Source organism: Glycine soja, chromosome 12 (genome assembly GCF_004193775.1).
Source record: "Glycine soja cultivar W05 chromosome 12, ASM419377v2, whole genome shotgun sequence".
In the NCBI taxonomy this organism is placed as follows: domain Eukaryota; kingdom Viridiplantae; phylum Streptophyta; class Magnoliopsida; order Fabales; family Fabaceae; genus Glycine; species Glycine soja.
The window spans coordinates 38591590-38612911 of record NC_041013.1 but is presented as its reverse complement, the minus strand read 5'-3'; the positions used below and the strand labels follow the sequence as shown (position 1 = coordinate 38612911).

Genomic DNA, 21322 nt, shown 5'->3' with positions numbered 1-21322 from the left:
CTACCAAAAACAGCCTTAAAGGGAGACATACCAATGCTGTGATGAAAGGAAGTGGTGTACCAAAATTGAGCCCACGGAAGCATCTCAAACCAGGCTTTAGGATGATCAAACACAAAACATCTCAAGTACATCTCTAGTGTCTTGTTCAACACCTCTGTTTGGCCATCCGACTGAGGATGATAAGCAGAACTCATAGCCAATGTAGTGCCCTGCGCTTTGAATAACTGTTGCCAGAAGGCACTGATAAAAACACGATCTCGATCTGAAACAATGGTCTTAGGAAAGCCATGTATCTTTACTATATTAACAATAAAGGCATTCGTCACAGATTTGCTGGTGAATTCAGCTTTTAATGGTATAAAATGAGCAAATTTAGATAGTCTATCAACAACAACAAGGATAGTAGAGTAACCATGCGATGATGGCAAATGTGTAATAAAGTCCATAGCAATGTCCTCCCAAATTCTTTGAGGAATTGGAAGTGGTTGTAATAAGCCAGCTGGCAGCGCTTGTTCTACCTTGGCTTGTTGGCAAATGCTACACTTTTTCACAAAATCCCTTATATCTTGCTGCATTTTGGGCCAATAAAATTGTTTACAAATTCTGGAAACTGATTTGGTGACTCCTTCATGACCTCCAATCTTAGAAGCATGAAACTCATGCATAATTTTCTGCTTCAATGTCTCATTCGAAGGAATCATCATCCTGCCTTTCCAAAACAACAATCCATTATTCACTATATATTTAGTTCCTGACATAGTTCCCTCTATACATTGTTTATAAAGTGCAGCCAGAATATCATCCTCCTTCATTAATGTTGCTACTTGAGTCATCCACACTCCTACTGCTTCAGACCACGCCATAGAAAAACTTCTGGACAGTGCATCCGCAGGAATATTCTCCCTACCCGGCTTGTACTGAATAACAAAATCATATCCCAAAAATTTGGGTAGCCACTGCTGTTGCTCCGGAGTTTGCAACCTTTGCTCTAATAATTCCTGCAAGCTTTTCTGATCAGTACGGATAATGAATTTATGGCCCAATAGGTAGTGTCTGAACTTAGCCAAAGCTTCTGTAATGGCATGAAACTCTCTAATGTAAGCAGATTGTTTTTGCATTCTGGATGATAGCTTTTTGGAAAAATAAGCTATTGGATGTTCATTCTGACTTAATACAGCCCCAATTCCAGTACCAGAAGCATCAGTCTCTAGTACAAAAGGTTCCTTGAAGTTAGGAATGGCTAAGACTGGAGCTGAAGTCATGACTTCCTTCAACTTATTAAGGGCAGTAGTGGCACTTGCAGACCACTTAAACGAGTCCTTCTTTAAAAGATCAGTTAATGGTGCTGCTATTGTAGCATAACCTTTCACAAATCTTCTATAATATCCTGTCAAGCCCAGAAATCCTCTTAATTGCTTAAGAGAATTAGGTAATGGCCAATCCAAAACAGCTTGTAATTTTGTTGTCTCCATTGCTACACCAGCTCCTGATAAAGTGTGTCCTAAATAATCAATCTCTCTAACTCCAAAAGCACATTTAGAGAATCTAGCAAACAACTGATGTTGCTTCAAAATGCTCAACACAATTTCCAAATGAGACAAATGATCCTTCCATGAAGGACTGAATATAAGAATATCATCAAAGAATACCAAAACAAATCTTCTTAAAGCACCTTTGAAAATGCCATTCATCAAACTCTGAAAAGTGGCTGGGGCATTGGTCAAACCAAATGGCATAACTAGCCATTCATAGTGTCCATGATGTGTTCTAAAAGCTGTCTTGTGTCTATCTTCAGAATTAAGAAGAATCTGATGATAACCAGATCTTAAATCCAGTTTAGAAAAGAATACTGCCCCATAAAGTTCATCAATTAATTCATCAACAGTTGGAATTGGAAAGGTGTCCTTGATAGTTATGGCATTAAGTGCTCTATAATCTGTGCATACTCTCCAAGATCCATCTTTTTTTTTACCAAAATAATTGGAGATGAAAAAGGACTTTTACTTGGCTGAATAATTCCTTTTTCAAGCATACCATTCACCAATTTCTCTATTTCCTCCTTTTGGTTGTGAGGATACCTATAAGGTTTGACTTTAATAGGTTGATACCCATCCACTAAAGGAATGGGATGATCATGAGCTCGTGTAGGAGGTAATGACGTAGGAGTTTCAAACACAGCACTATAAGAATGTAGAAGTAAAGCCAATTCAGGTTCCATATCAGAGGGCAACTCCAATAAGGGAAATTGTACAGAATTGGGCTCAATTAATTGCATGGTAAAAATCTCAGCCATAGCATCTGTCTTCAACATCCTTCTGATATGATGTAAATGAGCCTGTCCTGGAATTATATCATTCTCTCCTTGTAAGGTTGTAAATTTTCCATCATACATAAATTTCAATTGTAACTTGTCATAATCAGCTATGTGAGGACCAATAGTTTTCAGCCAACTAGCTCCTAAGATAAGATCAGCACCTGATACGGGTAATAAAAACACAGGCAATTGAAACCTGGCATTTTGAGCTTTGATAGTTAACTTGCTAATCATTCCTTCAGCTTCCATATAATTCCCATTTCCCACCATAACCTTAAAAAAAGGTGCTGGTTCCACAGGTAATTTGAGAAATTTAGCCACTCTTGGCTGTAAGAAATTGTCTGAACTGCCCCCATCCACCAAAACCTTAACTGGAAGCTTGTCTATATAAGCCATAAATCGAATTGTACCTACACCCATACCACCTTTTAAAGCATTCAATGACAAGTGATGATCCTCAAGAATCACCTCCGCATTATCAGCCACACTATCAAATTTGTCTTTACTATCATGAAATTCAAGCTCAGCATCATCATTCTCAGATTGTAACAACAAAAATTGTCTATTAGGACACTTATGGTTGAATGAAAACTTCTCATCACAGAAATAACATAGGCCTTTCTCTCTTCTCAATTGCATCTCAGCAGGAGTTATTCTTTTGACTGAAGTATTTCGAATAGGAGGTACATTTGGAGTAGGCAGCAATGGGGGTAAATTATTTTTTACTGGATTTTTTTGGACATTATTATGAGTATTAGAAGAAGACAAGTTTGAGTATCTAGGTGAAAATGGAATAGGACGAGTAATAGGCACTGTAACATATTTTTCCTCATACAACTTAGCCAAAGCAACAACACGTAACAAATCATTAGGAGCCTGGGCAACCACATCTCTACGTATGTCCTTGTTCAATCCACTAATGAAACAATTAAGTAAGGCCTCAGGAGTCAAACCATCAGATCTATGAGCTAATGACATAAATTTCAAATAATAATCAGCAATTGTACCCTGTTGTTGAAGTTTGAATAACTCTGCCATAGGACAATCAAAAAGTGAAGGACCAAACTGAGATTCCAACGCACGTCGAAGCTCAGTCCAAGTATTCACCGTCTCCATTCTCTGCAGCATTTGAAACCACGGAATTACATCTTTCTCAAAATGAATTGAAGCTATATCAACACGATCCTGATCTGGAGTATTATGATAGTTGAAGAATTTCTCTGCCTTGAAAATCCATTCCATGACTGGAGTTTGGCCATCAAAATGTGGAAAACCTAATGAAATCTCCTTAACACCGGAATTTATTGAAATTGGCGAGGGTGACAAGACTGGAGTGCTGGAATTACGACCTTTTGAGTTCGAACCACCATTGGCCGTTGTTTGGTTCTGAATCAGCAGATCAATTGCTCTCTGCATCAAATCCATACGAGCTTGATTATCAGTTTGAAATTGATTAAAACGATCCTGTAAACTCTGATCACGAGAACGTTGTTCTTCCATCCAAGATGTAAGGGCGGAAACTTGGGACTGAAGTTGTTGAAGCCTGGTACGTTCATGATGCTCGGCCATGATGTCAATGAAAGCACCAATGAAACGTATAATTGGTATTGATAGCAGAAACTAGTGTTATAACAACTAGGAACGATGTTCCCCACAAAAAATCGAAAATAGCTATAGTGTTTCCGCAAAAGGAAAAAGGGAAAATCAACAATTCAGAGTCCGCATTCTGCAACTAAACATCTCTGGTTCAGAATAGCACCTAAGATTGAGGAGAGAAGAGAGGTTCAGAGAAGGTGTAGAGAAGAAAGAATTAGCAAAAGAATCAGAGAAGTAACAGGAAGAGAGTTCACCTTCAACATCACCTAGAATGAGTATTCCCGCAACCTTATATTCTCCCTCCTAACAGATGTGCTTTTTCTGACCCCCACATGCACATCATCAGCCACGTGTCCTTTCTTTTCCTGCTTCCCACATGTTACATAAAAACACACTGATTTCATCATGCATGGATCATTTTAGGTCCAAATCCTTTCATTGTTCTCAGTTTCTTGCTTTTAGATAATTGTTTGAGCACATCCGGAGCAAACAACGAGCCAACTTTTTTTTTTTTTCTGAAACAAGGGGCAAAGCCCAACAAAACAAACTAGCTAGAAACACCTACACCACTGGCATCTGCCAATAACCCCAGAGAAATAAAAGAAGGTGCCAAATAAAAAAAGACAGTACCAATATCTATTGATAATTAATCCATGCTTGGCTAAACTATCAGCTAGCTAAACTATCGATAATCCATGCTTTACTAAACTAGCTAGCTTTTCATTTTCCTCGATTAGAACAATTAAAAGGTATCATTTTAATTAAAAATGGTAATTACATGTGATTCAATTTTAATTTTTGGTAAGTTCATGAATGCAGGGCGGTGCATGATATTTTTGACAAATCATAGGGCGCGAGTGATGAAAACGGGAAAATAAATAATCCTAAAGAAACACATAAAAGAATTTGATATCACACTTAACTCAAAATCTTAAGACTCAGGTTTATGATCCTTTTTTTATTTATATGGTATTTAACTTTTTTATTTTTGTCCGATATAATCACCTCACACTTGTAATCCAACACATCACGCGTTATTAAAAGAAAAAGGATATACACTATAACGAAAATTAAAATTCGACATACTGCTGTCTAGGCGAATTTTAAGGGAAAGCTTCTCCATCTCAGAACAACCCTTATCAGAAACACAGGTAACTTCCTAATTCAACTCTGCCATTTTGAGTTCGTTTAAATTTTTAATTACTTTTTGCATTAACAGATCAAGGCAATAATGGTAACAGCTGCAATAATGAAAGAAACAAAATTTAATTACATATATACTTTTTAAATCGTTTTAGTTCATCTATGTCCACTGTTTAATCTATTTTAGTCCTTACAATCATGGAAATAATGTAAAATTTTAAATAAGAAAATTTTAAATATAGAGACTAAAACGTAAAATTTATATTAAAACAGAGTCGTTGAGAGTTAAACCAAGAAATAATGTTGTATACAATTTCCACATTAGTCAAGTGATGCTTCCCGTACTGTAACTGTCTTTATTAACCAGCCACTGAGAAGAAAAAAAGGATGTTAGTTTTTTTATAAAAGAAATCAATAAATAAGTTCTAAGCTTAGTTTAATCTATATCCATCAAATTAAAGTCATATTCAGTTCTTAACTGCTCCTTTTCATACATGTGGTACTAAAATAACTCGAGCAATATTGATTCTTTGAGGCCAATCAACCGTACAGACTTTTGACAAAGCCAATATCAAACGTAGATGCATGAATATATAAAATGGGAGGAAACAATACGTGTCTATGTCTTTGTGATATAAAGAAGGTAGAACTTCTTACACGCCATCAAAGTGATCATTTCAACAAAGAAAAAGACTCATCTTGCATGCTTGCACTTTCTTTAGCTGCAGGCAACATTAGCACCCTTCGTCGCGAATTGATGTTCCCATAAATAAAATTACCTACACTCATAAAGGATAGTGAGAATATATAAAAAAATTATATCATAAAAAAATAATAAATACGAAAATTTAACGTGATTCGATACATTTTGTTTGCGTTCATGGAACAATCTAAAAAATATTTTCCTATCACAAAAATGATTACAAAATTATAATTCACCTCAAATAGTGTATCACTCTACAAACTCGAGTACCCCATTTGGTGGTTACAAGAAATGATAACATTCTTACACAAATACATTTTTCTCTTAACAAATTGACTTTGTTTCACAATCTCTCTTCATGTATATCTTCTCTATTAATTCTCTTCTCTATTTATAGTGAAGATTGTCACCAACTATAATAAATAAGTTCTCTTGGAAGTTGAAACAAAAACAACTTCCAATGCATCCATTCAAATAATCTTCATCTAGTAAAATGTAATCTCTCACTTCACATTTAAGTCACCTAAAGGTAAAAATCGAATTCTCAATATACATGCACCTTATCTTTTGGCTTGAAATTCTATAATTCTCCCCCTCTAGCCAAAAAAGAAATATTCTTCAATCAATTTGAAAGTAAACAAATTCTCCCTCAATAGGAAGTCTCTCCCAACACTTCGACAACATTAAAGTCAAATTAAAATATATAAATGAGGAGTAACCCTCACCCCTTGAACTAGTTTTTGAGGTTGAGTTAGACCTCTCACATTACACATTGTAAGATGTTATGTTGTGATTTAAGTTAGAGTAACAATTAACACCCGGATTCCCATTACAACACTACTTAGTGTTGGAGTCCAGTCACGATCAGTTGATAATTTATTGCATTGCTTGAATGTCCAACCAAATTTAAAGCATTAGTTGAAAGTTTTTCAACCTATAAACTAGAGGCATAGCTTGCGGTAACGTATGCTGAATTTGAAAAATAATTGCCATGTTTAATTTTACTTTTTTTTCTTTTATAAATAGAACCTTTGAGGTGAAGAACATCATCCAAAACTAGAAGTGAAAACAAAGATTTTGTGCAGAAGTGAACGAGAGGGAAAGGTGAAAGCCTTTCAAAGTGAGAGAAAAAATAGTGTGATTTTTAAGTCTTGAAACTGAGGAAAATATATCAGATATTAGGTATTATCTCTATTCTCTTTGTATTGTAAAATTGTAATTTTATGAGTATATTGATTTTTTTTTTCTATATCACATGTATGTCTTTATGAAAAGTAGTCTTATTTAAGTTAAAACATTCATAACGTGGTGAAGGTTTTTACTTTTTATCGTAATAATTTTATCTAGACATCAAATTTGAACTCGGCCTTTTTAAAAAAAAATTCATATGAAAATAGAGTATAAAAAATTAAGACTAATATAAAACAATTATAGAAAATCTAGACATCAAATTTGAATTTTCAATATCACTTTAATAAGCACACTTGTAAAAAAAACCCATAAGTTTACATTTAAAATATGTGTGACAACAAACATGTCTGAGTATAATTATTTTCAAATTTTTAAAACAAAATATCGAGTTCAAATCCTTCAGATGTGATTAAAAGAGAAAAGTTTTACCTTTTAAAACATGTATGATAAAAATATATTTTAACAATGTTGATGAATGTTTTGTATTTATAACATGATAATCCAAAAAAAAAAATATGTACGACAAAAATATGATTTTTTTTCTCAATGTTTTATCCTTTTATATATATATATATATATATATATATATATATTCCAATTAAGAAATCTGTACTACCAAAATGATAAACTAATTATATTATCTTAATTTTGTTATTATCTTAAAAGACAGAGTTCTTCATCATACAGTAAGTGCATTGTACCTTTAAATATAAAACTCAGATTTTTTTAGGTTCAATATATCAACAATTGACAGGTTATTGGTCCGAATGAAATTAATTTTTTTAAATAAAATTTCAGATTTAAGTATTATAAATAGAAATACATGATTAGAAAAAAAGATTTTACTAAAATGATTGATTAGTTATGCTTTCTCACAAAGATTACTCCAATCACATTAATGAATAATTAATTCACATTAACGTCATGATCACCCAAATTAAATATCAACAATTCTTGTTTAATTTAATGAAGCTACAAATAACTTATTACAAGCATGTACAATCTTTAATTCTCACAATAAAGTCAGATACCTACAATTAATGAAAACAACATCTAGGTTAATAAAATAGTTACTGAAATTATGATTTTCATTTTAATTTAAGTCTCCCCTTCTCATTACTTATTATTACTAGGAGAAAAGAGATTATATTTTCTTAAAAAATAAAATAAGAGAGACATGATGGAGATTGAATAAGAAATGACAGTGCATAATTATTTTGAAATTGAATTTTATGTTATTAGCGGGGGATTTTTTTATATGCAGTTAAAATATAATTGTGGTATAGTTTATAATATTAATTAAGAGGCAAAATAGTTTAAAAAATATGAAGAATAAAAGTGGGTATCGCTGTTACAATTGTTATGTATATAAATTATATATTATAGATAACAAGCTTTTCGCCCTTAGGAACAACCAGCATCGCATTTTTGGTCAATAAATATTGGTGGATATACTTTCGCTTTAGGTTATACACACTCATACTTAGAAAGATAAAAACAGAAAATATTATGTATAATATATAATATATGTAATAAGAAGAAGAAAAGAATGGGCAAAAAAAAAATGATACGTAAATTAATAATGTATTCAGAACAAAAGTACCACTCTTCATTTTATATATATATATTACCATTCAACAGTTCTGTTATTCTCTGTTCATTTGTATGTGCCCTCTTGCACTCACGTACACATTCCCGCGTATAGAGAAATGAGTACGCTGCTTCCAACCTCAACAACAGTACACGAAGCAGAGAACCGAATTGCTTCTCAACAACATCATCGAAGAGATGCAGGCACTCTCTTTGTCCTCAAATCAAAAGGTAGTAATTATTTACATAGTTTTATTCCATTCTTAACTCTCTTTCCTCAGTTAATTAGTTGTTTCGTATTTATTATGTCATCTTGCAACCAGTACTAGGATAAATGTTACGAATATACTGTAATAGATAAACCTTCTTTTCATGTCAGTAACTATTTCAAGAGTCACGACATGGTTTGTGATTGCATCATAAGTCATTCCAGATCAAATCCTTTCATTGTTCTCACTTCCTTATTTTATCAATTGGAGCACACAAGGACCGATCGAGCAACTACCGTTTCATTTTCCTGGATAAAAACAAAAGGGTATCATATTCGACATTTGAATTAAAAATGGTTATTACATGCGATTCATTTATGATTTGTTTTTTGTAGGTTCATGGATTCACTGTGGTTACCACTTGATAACTTCAATTGTGTCTCCATCACTACTAAGTCTTCCTTATGCTTTAACCTTCCTCGGATGGAAGGCAGGAATACTTTGTTTGGTCATTGGAGCTCTGGTCAGTTTCTATTCATTCAGTTTGATATGTCTGGTCCTTGAGCAGCATGCTCAATTGGGTAATCGCCAGCTGCTATATAGAGACATGGCTCGTGACATTTTAGGTACTACACTTCTTCCCTGTATCATTAACACGGTAGTTATGAAAGGATTTAACTATATGTAATGCTAATATATAAGATTTGTTGTATATATATACTCAGTTATTTTTTAATTAGACAATAAGTTATAACTAAAAATTATCTTGAGATACAATCATAATATTATTTGTTAATATACTTTAACTAAAAAATAAGTATGTGTTAACAAATATACTCTGGTATTTTTATAGTTGGAGTACATTATCAAGATGCTATAATTTATACTTTTTTTATTTACCTAAAAAAATTCAATTATTTGATAAAAATACATATTTTAGTAGTTTTTTATAACATTCAAATAAAAATATAAATTCAAGATTTAAAGTTGAAAACTTGTAACTCTTAAAAGAAAAATTAGCAACTTGTATGGTAAAGCGAGAATGGGGAGTCGGTTGGAAGCAAAGCCAAACAAAAGTAGACTATTAATCATTGTTTGAGGAGAAACGTTGACCGTTGACCGTTGACCGTTAACTGTTAACCATTCCCCTACTCCATACATTGAAATCCTTCTCTTTTTGCCACATATATTGGAGTAGGAAAAAATCCATCTACATTAAAATGAAGAATGTTAATTAGATGTTATGAGGAAGATAGCAAAGAGCCAGAGAGAGAGATCGAGAGGGATTTTTTTTTTTTTGAGGTTAAATGCTGAATATTATTGATGCACTCGAAAAGCAGCAATTACATCATTTGCAGTTATTTGGTCCACTTGATATGAAAGTGAGAGATAAAGAAAAATGAATGAAGTTGGTCTCCCCTTTAAATATACTTCTTAGGCCTAATAATTTGTACTACTAATGTCCTGTGATGTTATAATCAGCAAAACTCTCGAATTCTGTACAGTTGAAAGAAGCAGCTGAATATTGACTTATATGCACCCAATAAAAGCGAAGTCATTTAATTTGTTGCTGAAAAAAGTAATACAGTCGCACAAACTCTTAGATATACATTATAGTATTATTTATTTTCTAATCACAGGCTCATTGTTAGTTATATTTATACCTTAATTATGTTACCCATGAAACAAATGCTAAAGGGACAAGTGTCGTATAATAAGAATTTTCCATGTTTGGCACCACAAGCATCGGTCACTACTAAACCACTCGATAGACTGTTAGAATCCATAGTATTTGAAATCTCAGATGAGTTCTATACAAACATCACAGTCCTCACTCCTCATCTCACTAGCTTATTGATCTGAAATTTTTGTTACTATAGTTTAGTCAGTTCTAGGACCAAATAACCAATTCATGTTGACTAATTAATGGGCTCAGAACTGATGTATAAAATTATTAAGGTTAAATTAGTTTATTGATCATTTAATTTATTTTTTTATGTTTGATTTAGTTTTTTGTTTTTTTAGGTTTAATTTGTTTTTCTGATTTTTAAAATTGATTTGATTTATTCATTTAATTTTTTTTCAATTTAATTCTCTAATTTTTAAAATCTATTTAATTTAGTCTCATCCTTTAAATTAATTTAATTGGTATTGTCGTCTAAATTTGATCCTACCATCTTAATACATATTTTATGATTAAATAATTTTAAGCATTTACAAAATACAATTTTTTAATATTATTGGTCGAATTTAAACAATAAAATTAAATTAAATTAATTTTAAAAATTAAATAATCAAATTAAATTAAAAAATTAAAGAATCAAATCAAACTTAAAAAATTAATTAAAAGACCAATAGATTAATTTAATCTATTATTAACCTTGGAAGGTCCACGTTGGGCTCGGTTTTTGGTGGGGCCAATTCAATTTGCACTGTGCTATAATAATCAAGTGCTCTGTGCTCTTCTCGGTGGACAATGCATGAAGGTGAGTAAAGAACACTATACATATTTTATCCCTTTATTTTTTATATATTAAAATAGTGTATTATATTGAAAATAGTATTTTGATCTTATTCTTGCTTTTAATTAAAAATTGTTCCATATATTTTTAGAATTATTTTAGAATAAAATTACCAAACAAATATGTATGATAATTTAATTCTGAAAAAAAAATCGACGAAACTAGGAGCATTGCTAATTTAAACATTTAGTTAAATAATTCACATTTCTCATGTAGTATGACTATGAGTCGAATAGCTCTTAATTTCTTGGATATATAATCTATACATCAGGGGATTGTTAAGTTTAAATATGTGATTTTAAGCATATGTTTGATGTTAAGATTTTAAATGGATATAAAAGAGAGTACAAACTTTTTTTCAAAAAAATGTTATATAATGTTTATAAAATGGACAACAAATTAGGATATTAAATTTATATTAATGTATTATTTTATTTTACACATTTTAAAAATTATCAAGTTAGAGAATATTTATCAGAAATGAAAAATTTATCCTCCTTTTTTCTTTATCTTCAAATTCTCCAAAAAGAAAAAGAAAAAGAAAAGAACAAAGCATGTTCAATGCACGCACACATGAGTACATAGACATTGACCATATATTGATGTTAAGAGCTTTATCTAATGGCATCCACTGCAGGCTATTTACCTGCTATTAAATCCAAATGGAACTATGAAGCTTTATGAGTTTGTAGTGATATTTGGATGCTTCATGCTGATTTTGGCTCAAATGCCATCTTTCCACTCATTGAGACATATTAATCTAGTGTCTTTGGTCATGTGCTTATCCTACAGTGCCTGTGCTACTGCAGCTTCAATATATATTGGTATTTTCTTTCCCTCATTAATAATCCAGTTAACTGATTAGCACCTATGCTTGCAATTGAGTGCATTTTTTTCTTCTTCTGAATTTTCCCAATGTCTACTCAATCAGGAAAATCATCAAATGGGCCAGAAAAGGATTACTCTTTAATAGGTGACACAACAAATCGCTTATTTGGAATCTTTAATGCCATTCCCATCATTGCCAACACTTATGGTAGCGGAATAGTTCCAGAAATTCAGGTTAATTAGAAACAATCAAAATTTGTTCCCTCTAATATATAGTACTTATTAATACTACGTACCCACGCCATCAAAGTATTTGTTTCAACTTCTAATCAGAAAAATACACATGATTGCACTTTCTTTTGCTACAGGCAACGTTAGCACCCCCGGTAAAAGGGAAGATGCTCAAAGGACTATGTGTTTGTTATGTTATTGTTGCTTTGAGTTTCTTTAGCGTAGCTATCTCTGGCTACTGGGCATTTGGAAATCAAGCTTCGGGCCTCATTTTTAGCAACTTCATAGATACTAACAATAAGCCTTCGGCTCCCAAGTGGTTTATTTATTTGCCCAACATTTGCACAATAGCCCAATTATTAGCTAATGGTGTGGTAAGTAACACCTTGATTCCCACTACAGTCTACAACATTAATAAGTGCATGTCACACCATACATTAATTTAAATAATAACAACTTCATAGATAATAACAACAAGCCTTAGGCTCCCAAGTGGCTTATTTATTTGCCCAACATTTGCACGATAGCCCAATTATTAGCTAAAGGTGTGGCAAGTAACACCCTGATTCCCACTACAATCTACAACATTAAGTGCAAGATCATAATTTGCGCACACCATACATTAGTTTAGAGGATGTAGATTAAATTTAATGCTCCATAATATGATTTTAATGATAATGTACTGATGCTAAAATAATTTTATATTAACATTTAATTATAAATCATAATTGTGTAATTTTAAGATAATTTTATAAAAATTAATAAATTTATTATAAATAATGATTGATAATTAAATAATAGTGTAAATTTATACATAGTCATTTTTCTCATTTGACAAATTAATCATCTTTATGTTGTGTTTGAACATAATTTTGTACCATGATTTGAGTAAAACCTTCACAAAAAAAAACTACTTTTCTATTGGGCAAATTCCTATAATCCAAAAGCACTAATTGCTCAATCTTCATCATCTCAAATAGTATGATCTAGTTCACCATTGAATTTTAACATTTTGTGCAGGAATACTTGCAGCCTACAAATGTAATACTAGAGCAAATATTTGGAGACCCAGAAAGCCCAGAGTTTTCTCCTCGCAATGTAATTCCAAGATTGATTTCTCGGTCGTTTGCTGTAATTACTGCAACTACTATAGCTGCAATGCTTCCCTTTTTTGGGGACATGAACTCGCTAATAGGAGCATTTTGTTATATGCCACTTGACTTCATTTTGCCAGTGATTTTCTTCAATCTGACATTTAAGCCATCCAAGAGAAGCTCCATTTTCTGGTTGAATGTAACCATTGCTGTTGTTTTCTCAACATTGGGAGCTATGGCAGCGATTTCAACAGTTAGGCAGATTGTTCTTGATGCTAAAACTTATCAATTATTCGCTAATGTATAATCACATTGGGCTATGTCATCATTTTATATCTAAGTTCGTACCATACTACGTAGCAAAATTCTAAATGACTATGGTCATCGCCAAACTTTAATATCAGAATCCTGAAAGATGAAAAGTTGAGCCAGGATTAAAATAATATAATGGAGGAAGCTATAACCCAGTGGTTGTTGACATTTAATTTTGTTTCGAGTTTTAATCATGATTATGTTGTATTTCTCGAATTGAGTTCTCAATGCAATTTTTTACCTTTTGATTTTACATATATAAAAGTCAAAATCATAATTTCTTAATTCGATTAAGATATTGGTTTTCAGAAACAATTTTTTCCTCCAATTCTCTTCGGGGTTAAACACTAGTATTATTTCGTCCTTATCTTTTCTAGAAATTAATTAAATTGATAATAATTAGCAATATTGATCGACAATAAAGAATGAAGTGTTCTTTCTTACCGAACTTCTTTTCGTCAAAGAATTTTTGGACTTAACCTAATTTAGTATATTTGAACTTCAATGCTTGTGGATTGTAATGTATTGGAGTGGATGAAATTATAGAAGAAAAATCATATAAGTATACTCCAGCCATTCCCATAAACCATTTTCTATCACTAAAATTTGAAAATCTTAAATTAAAAGTAGTTCTTTATATTTAATTAGTCTTACACACTAGCAGTAATCCTAGAATATTTTCCCCAAAATGTATGATCTGCAACCATTTTTTCCATATCTTAATTAAAAGAAATATTTAAACATTATATTTTTTATGTTTAAACTGTCTTAACAATAATAATAGAATGATATAAGGTTTGATATAAAAATACCTTAAAAATCACTCTTTATATAATGACGAGTAACTTAATTTTTATTTTTATTTTTTACATTAAAGATGTCTTTCTAATAATAATTTGAGACTAATTTATAAAGATTATAAAAGTAAATACTATCTTTTTTACTAAAGTCATTACTTTTTTCCATACACGTAACCACATAAAACACAAAGTTAGTTAACTATCTATTAATTTCGTTTGGTACAATTGACTCGTACTCTTTTGCCTCTGTTTAATTCTTTAGTATTTATGTCATCTTGGAGGGTTATTGTGTATTAATTATTTCTTCTTGTCTCGTAATAAGTGTCGTGTAGAAAGAAAAAAAAAAGTTCTAAAATAAATATCATTTTAACTTGTTATACTAATTATTTTTTTTCCATACCTTAAATGATATTAACTATAGACAGCAGAAAGCCAGAAATTATAAAAGAATTAACGATGACAATGTTAATTCTATAAAATTATTATACTTTTCCATCTATTTCCTAACTTCTCTTAATTTGTGTAAAAAGTCTATAACATACAGGACAGAGAGAGTCATGTTTAATTGCTTCATATAACTTTGTTTTAGTAGTGAGCACGGCGAACTACTAGCCAGCTTTTCATTCTTTTGGATTAGAACAAAAGGCTAACATATTCAAGATTTTCATTGAAAATCGTTATTACATGCAAGTCATTTATGATTTTTTGTAGGTTCATGGATGCACTGTGGTTATCCCTTGACAACTTCAATTGTGGCTCCACCACTCCTAAGTCTTCCTTATGCTTTCAACTTCCTCGCATGGTCAGCCGGAATATTTTGCTTGGTCATTGGAGCTTTGGTCAGTTTCTACTCATACAATTTGTTATCTTTGGTGTCCTTGAGCACCATGCTCATTTGGGCAATCGCCAGCTACGATTTGGAGACTTGGCTCGTGACATTTTAGGTACTACACTCCTTCCCTGCAATAATATTGATTTGGTGGTAAAGGAAGGATTTGATTCTTTTAAGTATTATAGAAGAAAAAATGTATTAAATTTATAATGAAGTAGTGGTAATACACAAAGTTGGTCTCCACCCCTTTAAATCCTTCTTACCACCATACAAGTTGTACTAATGTCCTTTGATGTTTTAAGACGCAAAAGGAGCAGATGAATATTGACATGTGTGCACCTAACATAAGTGAAGTCACTTTATTTGGTGCTGAAAAAAGTAATGCAGTCACACACACTCTTATACATATACATTTACAAAACTTATATTTTCTAATCAGAGTTAGTAATATTCGTATACCTTCATTATACTACCTACCTACAAAGATGAGAGAAATGTAAAAGGGGAAAGTGATGTATAATAAGCATTTTCCATGTTTGGGACCATAGGCACCAGTCAGAATCCATTGCATTTGAAATCCTGATGAAGTCTATCCGAACATCATGGTCCTCACTAACTGCTTGATCTGAAATTTTTGCTACTATAGCTTAGTAAGTTCTAGGACCAATTCATGGGCTCAAAACTAATGTATCAATATTATTAACCTTGGAAGGTCCTCGATGGGGTCGGTATTTTGTGGGGCCAATTCAATTTGCAGTGTGCTGTAGTGCTGAAGTGTTGTGTCCTCTTCTTGGAGGACAATGCATGAAGGTGTGTAAACTGTAAAGATCGCTACACATTTTTTATTTCTTTATTTTTTATATATTAAATTAGAATTTACATTCTTAAAATAATTAAGGGTATGTTCAATTTTATTCTTGATTTTTAAAATCACTTCATATTGCTTTATAATTATTTCTGAATAAAAGTATCAAACCAATGTGTGTGATGAATTTTATTCTGAAAATAAGTTTTGAAAAGCTTGAGGACACTATGACCATTGCTAATTTAGACAAGCAGTTAATTCACATTCCTCTCGTAGCATGGAGTGAACACCTTTTTTTTATATATTTTTTATATATCATACTTCTACCTTTTATTTCTGTAGAGGATCTTATGATGCGATTTTAAGAATATGTTTGAGAGTAAGATTTTAGATGGAAAGAAAAGAGAGTATATATTTTTTTTTACATGAAGAGTAATGTGATGTTCATAAAATAGACAAGAAAAAATAAATAGGAGTACTGAGCACACATACATAGGCATTGACTATATACCGATTCTTCACAGCTTTTCCTAATGGACCAACTGCAGGCAATGTACCTGCTGTCAAACCCAAATGGAACTATGAAGCTTTATGAGTTTGTAGTGATATTTGGATACTTCATGCTGATTTTGGCTCAAATCCCATCTTTCCACTCCCTGAGACACATTAATTTGGTGTCTTTGGTACTATGCTTAGCCTATAGTGTCTGTGCTACTGCAGCTTCCATATATATTGGTATTTCCTTATCCCTCCTAAATAATCCAGTTAATTAATCAGCACCTGTGCTTGCAATTGAGTACACCTTTCTATGAACTTTTCGAAAATCTACTTAATCAGGAAACACATCAAAAGGGCCAGAAAAGGATTATTCTTTAAAAGGTGATACAAAAAATCGCTTATTTGGAATCTTTAATGCCATTGCCATCATTGCCACAACTTATGGTAACGGAATAGTTCCAGAAATTCAGGTTTGAAACAGCTAGATCAGTTCCCTCTTGTACGTAGAACTTCTTAATACTACCCACGCCATCAAAGTATTTGTTTTAACTTTTAAGAAAAATACACATGCTTGCACTTTCTTTGGTTACAGGCAACATTAGCACCTCCGGTAAAAGGGAAGATGTTCAAGATGTGTTTTTTATGCTGTACTTGTATTCACTTTCTTTAGCGTTGCCATCTCTGGCTATTGGGCATTTTGGAAATCAAGTTGCCGGACTCATTTTAAGCAACTTTGTGGATAATGGGAAGCCTTTGTTCCCAAATGGTTTATTTATATGACCAACATTTTCACAATAACCCAACTATCAGCTGTTGGTGTGGTAAATAACACCCTGATTGCAACTACTTGGTGCATTCTTAGATTATAGTGTGCACTGAATGTAATACACAACCATGATTTCAATTAAAGTTAATACACAATAACATGTTTGACAAATCAACTTTTTGATGTGTTTGTACATAATTTTGGATATCAACCATGATTTCAGTTAAAGTTAAAAGGGATTACTTATCTTCCTATTGGGCAAATTCCGTGGTTTTTAAATTATAATCCAAGATTACTAACTGCTCTATCTTCCTCAACTCAACTAAGACCTAGTTAACCATTGAATTGCAACATTTGATGCAGGTGTACTTGCAGCCTACAAATGATGTAGTACTAGAGAAAACATCGAGAGACCCAGAAATTTCAGAGTTTTCTCCTCGCAATGTAATTTCAAGATTGATTTCTCAGTCATTAGCTATAATTACTGCAACTACTATAGCAGCAATGCTACCTTTTTTTGGGACATAAACTCGCTTATAGGAGCATTTGGCTTTATGCCACTTGACTTCATTTTACTGGTTGAATGTATAATCACATTGGACTATGTCGTGAACATAACTAATGTCAATTATATAAAGTTTAGAAGATTATTAAACAAATATACAGTTCACATTAAACGTAAGTTACAATTGTAATGTTTTGTGGAAAATTTTTGTAATTTTTTGTTTAAACAAGTGACTATAGTATTCCCAAGAAAAAGTAAATTTACCATGTATGAATCAAATTGCTTTTAAGGTGTATAGTTATATCCTAAAAGATGCATGAAGTCTGCTCCTCACAACTTTTTCAAACTTATATGATAAGAAAAAACCGTATTCACAACATCCTATGAGTACACATGTATGCTTCGATTTCAACTAATAAGATAACAAGTAAATTTACCATGTATGAATCAAATTGTTTTTAAGGTGTATAGTTATATCCTAAAAAATGCATGAAGTCTGCTCACAACTTTTTCAACCAATAAGATAAGATAAACGAGTAAATACTAAACAACTTAACCAAATGAAACCACCAGATATTCAACATCGTTCATCATATCCTTCCATCTTCAATAAACATGTTAGTAAGGATAAACGGAACTGATTACTTACTTTGTTTTTTAATGCAAGAGTTTTACACTGCAATCTAAACTTATCCGTGGGGAATTAAATATTACAAGGGATGAGATTGGAAGGATTACAAGAATGCCCTTGTTTATCTGAAGTAGATGATCACTGACTCCTGTTCAACACATGATAGTCTTGTCTTGTAAAACCAGTTCTCGATCTTCCAGTTACTTTCATCATCCACCTATCTCTTATCTCACCCATAGACATATTCATATGAGAACAAAAAGTGAGACATGGATTCTCCTGCAATTAGCCTTCTACTCATTTATATTTTTTTGTTCTACTTCACAATATTAAATTAAATTTTTTATTCGTACTTAATATTATCTATATTTTTGTATTATTTAAAAAATATAAATAAATAAACTTATTTTTAAAATATTTAGTATTATATTAAATATAATTACATTAAAATTAAGTAAAAAGTTTGATTGATGTCTATTGAAAGTTATCATGACTTGTTCTTAAAAAAGATAATGATATGATACATACATCCAGTAAAAAGTTTTACATCTAATCATAACTCATAATGGATTGTAAATTTCTTAACTTTTAAGAGATAATTATATGTAGATAACATTATAAGTGCATACATTAAACTCTTATTTAAATTAAAATTTATTAAACATATTGCACGTGTTTATTTAAATATAAAAAGATAATTTAAATACATAAATATTTAAAAATAAATTATTATTAGTTTATAGTTAGGGAGGACCTTTCAGTGTTTTGGTTTGTTGAGTGGTTGGATCTTTACCAAGTAAGCATTATGTTTGTTTTTTAAAAATTAAGCATTTTGATGGTAAAAAATTTTCATAATTTTGTCGTTATAAAATAAAATATATCAAATATTATAATTTATTAAAGTAACTTATCAAATATTTTGTTATAAATTATATATTTCATATTTATTAACATTTAAATAAGAGAAATGTAAAAAATATAAAATAATTAATTTAACTCTGAAATTATCATTAAAGATATGGATACAGCTTTATAGCACATAATCATAATAATGATTATGGGAAAAAATCATAATAATGGTATGAGTAATTTCACACTTATATAATTTTTCATTCATATAATCAATATGAAGTAAGGGAGAAAGAAAAAAAAAACATGATTAAATATTTATTTTTCATTTTCAAGTCTATTTTTAAAATCATAAATTCAAAAAAAATCTAAAAATAATAAATATGAATATATAATACAAGATAATTATTAAATTAACTGTTTATTTTATTTCTTCTTAAAAACTGTTTATTATATAATGCAATGTAATTATTAAATTAATTGGGTATTTTTCATTTTCAAGTCTATTTTTCCCACATGAAAATCATAAATTCAAAAAAAATATAAAAATAATAAATATAAATATATGATGCAATATAATTATTCAATTAACTGTTTGTTTTATTTCTTCTAAAAAATTATTTATTTTATTTATTGTTGATATAATGTTAATATGAAGTAATTTTTATATGCATTTATCTTCAAAATTAAAATTTATTGAAATATTTTTTTAAGGCAAATTTGTTGTTGTTTGTTGAAATAGTTTAAGTTTTATTAGATAGATATAGTTGTTAACTATTTTAATATAATATTTTTTAAGGATTTTAAAGATATCAATTTAATCATATGATATTATTAAAGATTTGAATTGACTAACTTCGTCACATCATACATTATTATTATTGCTCAAAGAAGTGGAAACAGTAGAATAATGTCGATAGAGAAGTGAGAAAGAATGGTATTTTTTAATAGTTATATTATCTCTTATTTTATTAATTTTTTTATTTTTATCTAACAAAAATATATAAAAGATAATAATAATAATAATAATAAATCAAAAGACATTGAATCATAATTATCTTCTATAAAAAATATAAAAGATTAAATTTTAAAAACAAATAATCCTCTGCTAAAGTTAAATCATACTAAATCATGCCAATAACTAATTTGAAATTAAAATTTTGATTTGATAACTCAAAAATATTGAAGTAGAAATTACATAATTGAATCAAATAAATAAATATTATGAAATTAAAATTTCAATTTGAAGTTTACTTTATATATATATATATATATGCACTTAAAATAAATAAAAAATATAAAGTAAAAATTGTTTGATAATTTTCATTTGGATTAGTTTTAAATTTCTAAGTTAAAAGTTTTCTAGTAGGAGACAAATAAATTTATTTGATATCAATTGTCTCACTCAATGAAAGAATACATTAATAAAAATTAAAAATTAATTTAAACACCAAAAATTTTAATGATTAAAATACATAAAAATATTAATATATATATATATATATATATATATATTAAGTTTTAAATTTTATAAATGTCATCATATTGTAATTAATAAATATTAATTTTTAAATGATTTATAAATATTTTATTACAAGTAATATTTATTAAATCAATTTAAGTATTTATTAAAAGAGATAACATATTTAAAATACAAAAGATTTTAAGAAAAATCAATAATGTCAATATATTTAAAAATAATAATAAATAATCCAAAAATTATTAAATGAATATATTATTCTAATTAAGAATCTAAAAGCTTAATTACAAAATAAAAATTTAAAAATACATAATATAAATATCAATTGAAGAATAAAAAATATAAATATTTTAAAATATCAAAAATTGGATTTCACTGTAAATTTTAAAATATAAATTTTTATTTAACTATATTATTTACTCA

At 30.1% G+C, this 21322-nt stretch overlaps 1 protein-coding gene and 1 pseudogene across 1 annotated transcript; both read left to right on the top strand.

The window, feature by feature from the left end:
* Nucleotides 1-8649: 8649 nt before the first annotated feature.
* Nucleotides 8650-13906, top strand: LOC114379723 (GABA transporter 1-like). Its single transcript, XM_028338415.1, has 7 exons — nt 8650-8768; nt 9142-9372; nt 11135-11232; nt 11906-12092; nt 12200-12330; nt 12465-12701; nt 13348-13906. Exons 1-7 carry the CDS (start codon nt 8657-8659, stop codon nt 13726-13728), a joined length of 1377 nt encoding a protein of 458 aa, XP_028194216.1. The 5' UTR covers nt 8650-8656; the 3' UTR covers nt 13729-13906.
* A 1177-nt stretch (nt 13907-15083) lies between these two features.
* Nucleotides 15084-18039, top strand: LOC114378166 (annotated as a pseudogene).
* The last annotated feature ends 3283 nt before the right edge of the window (nt 18040-21322 follow it).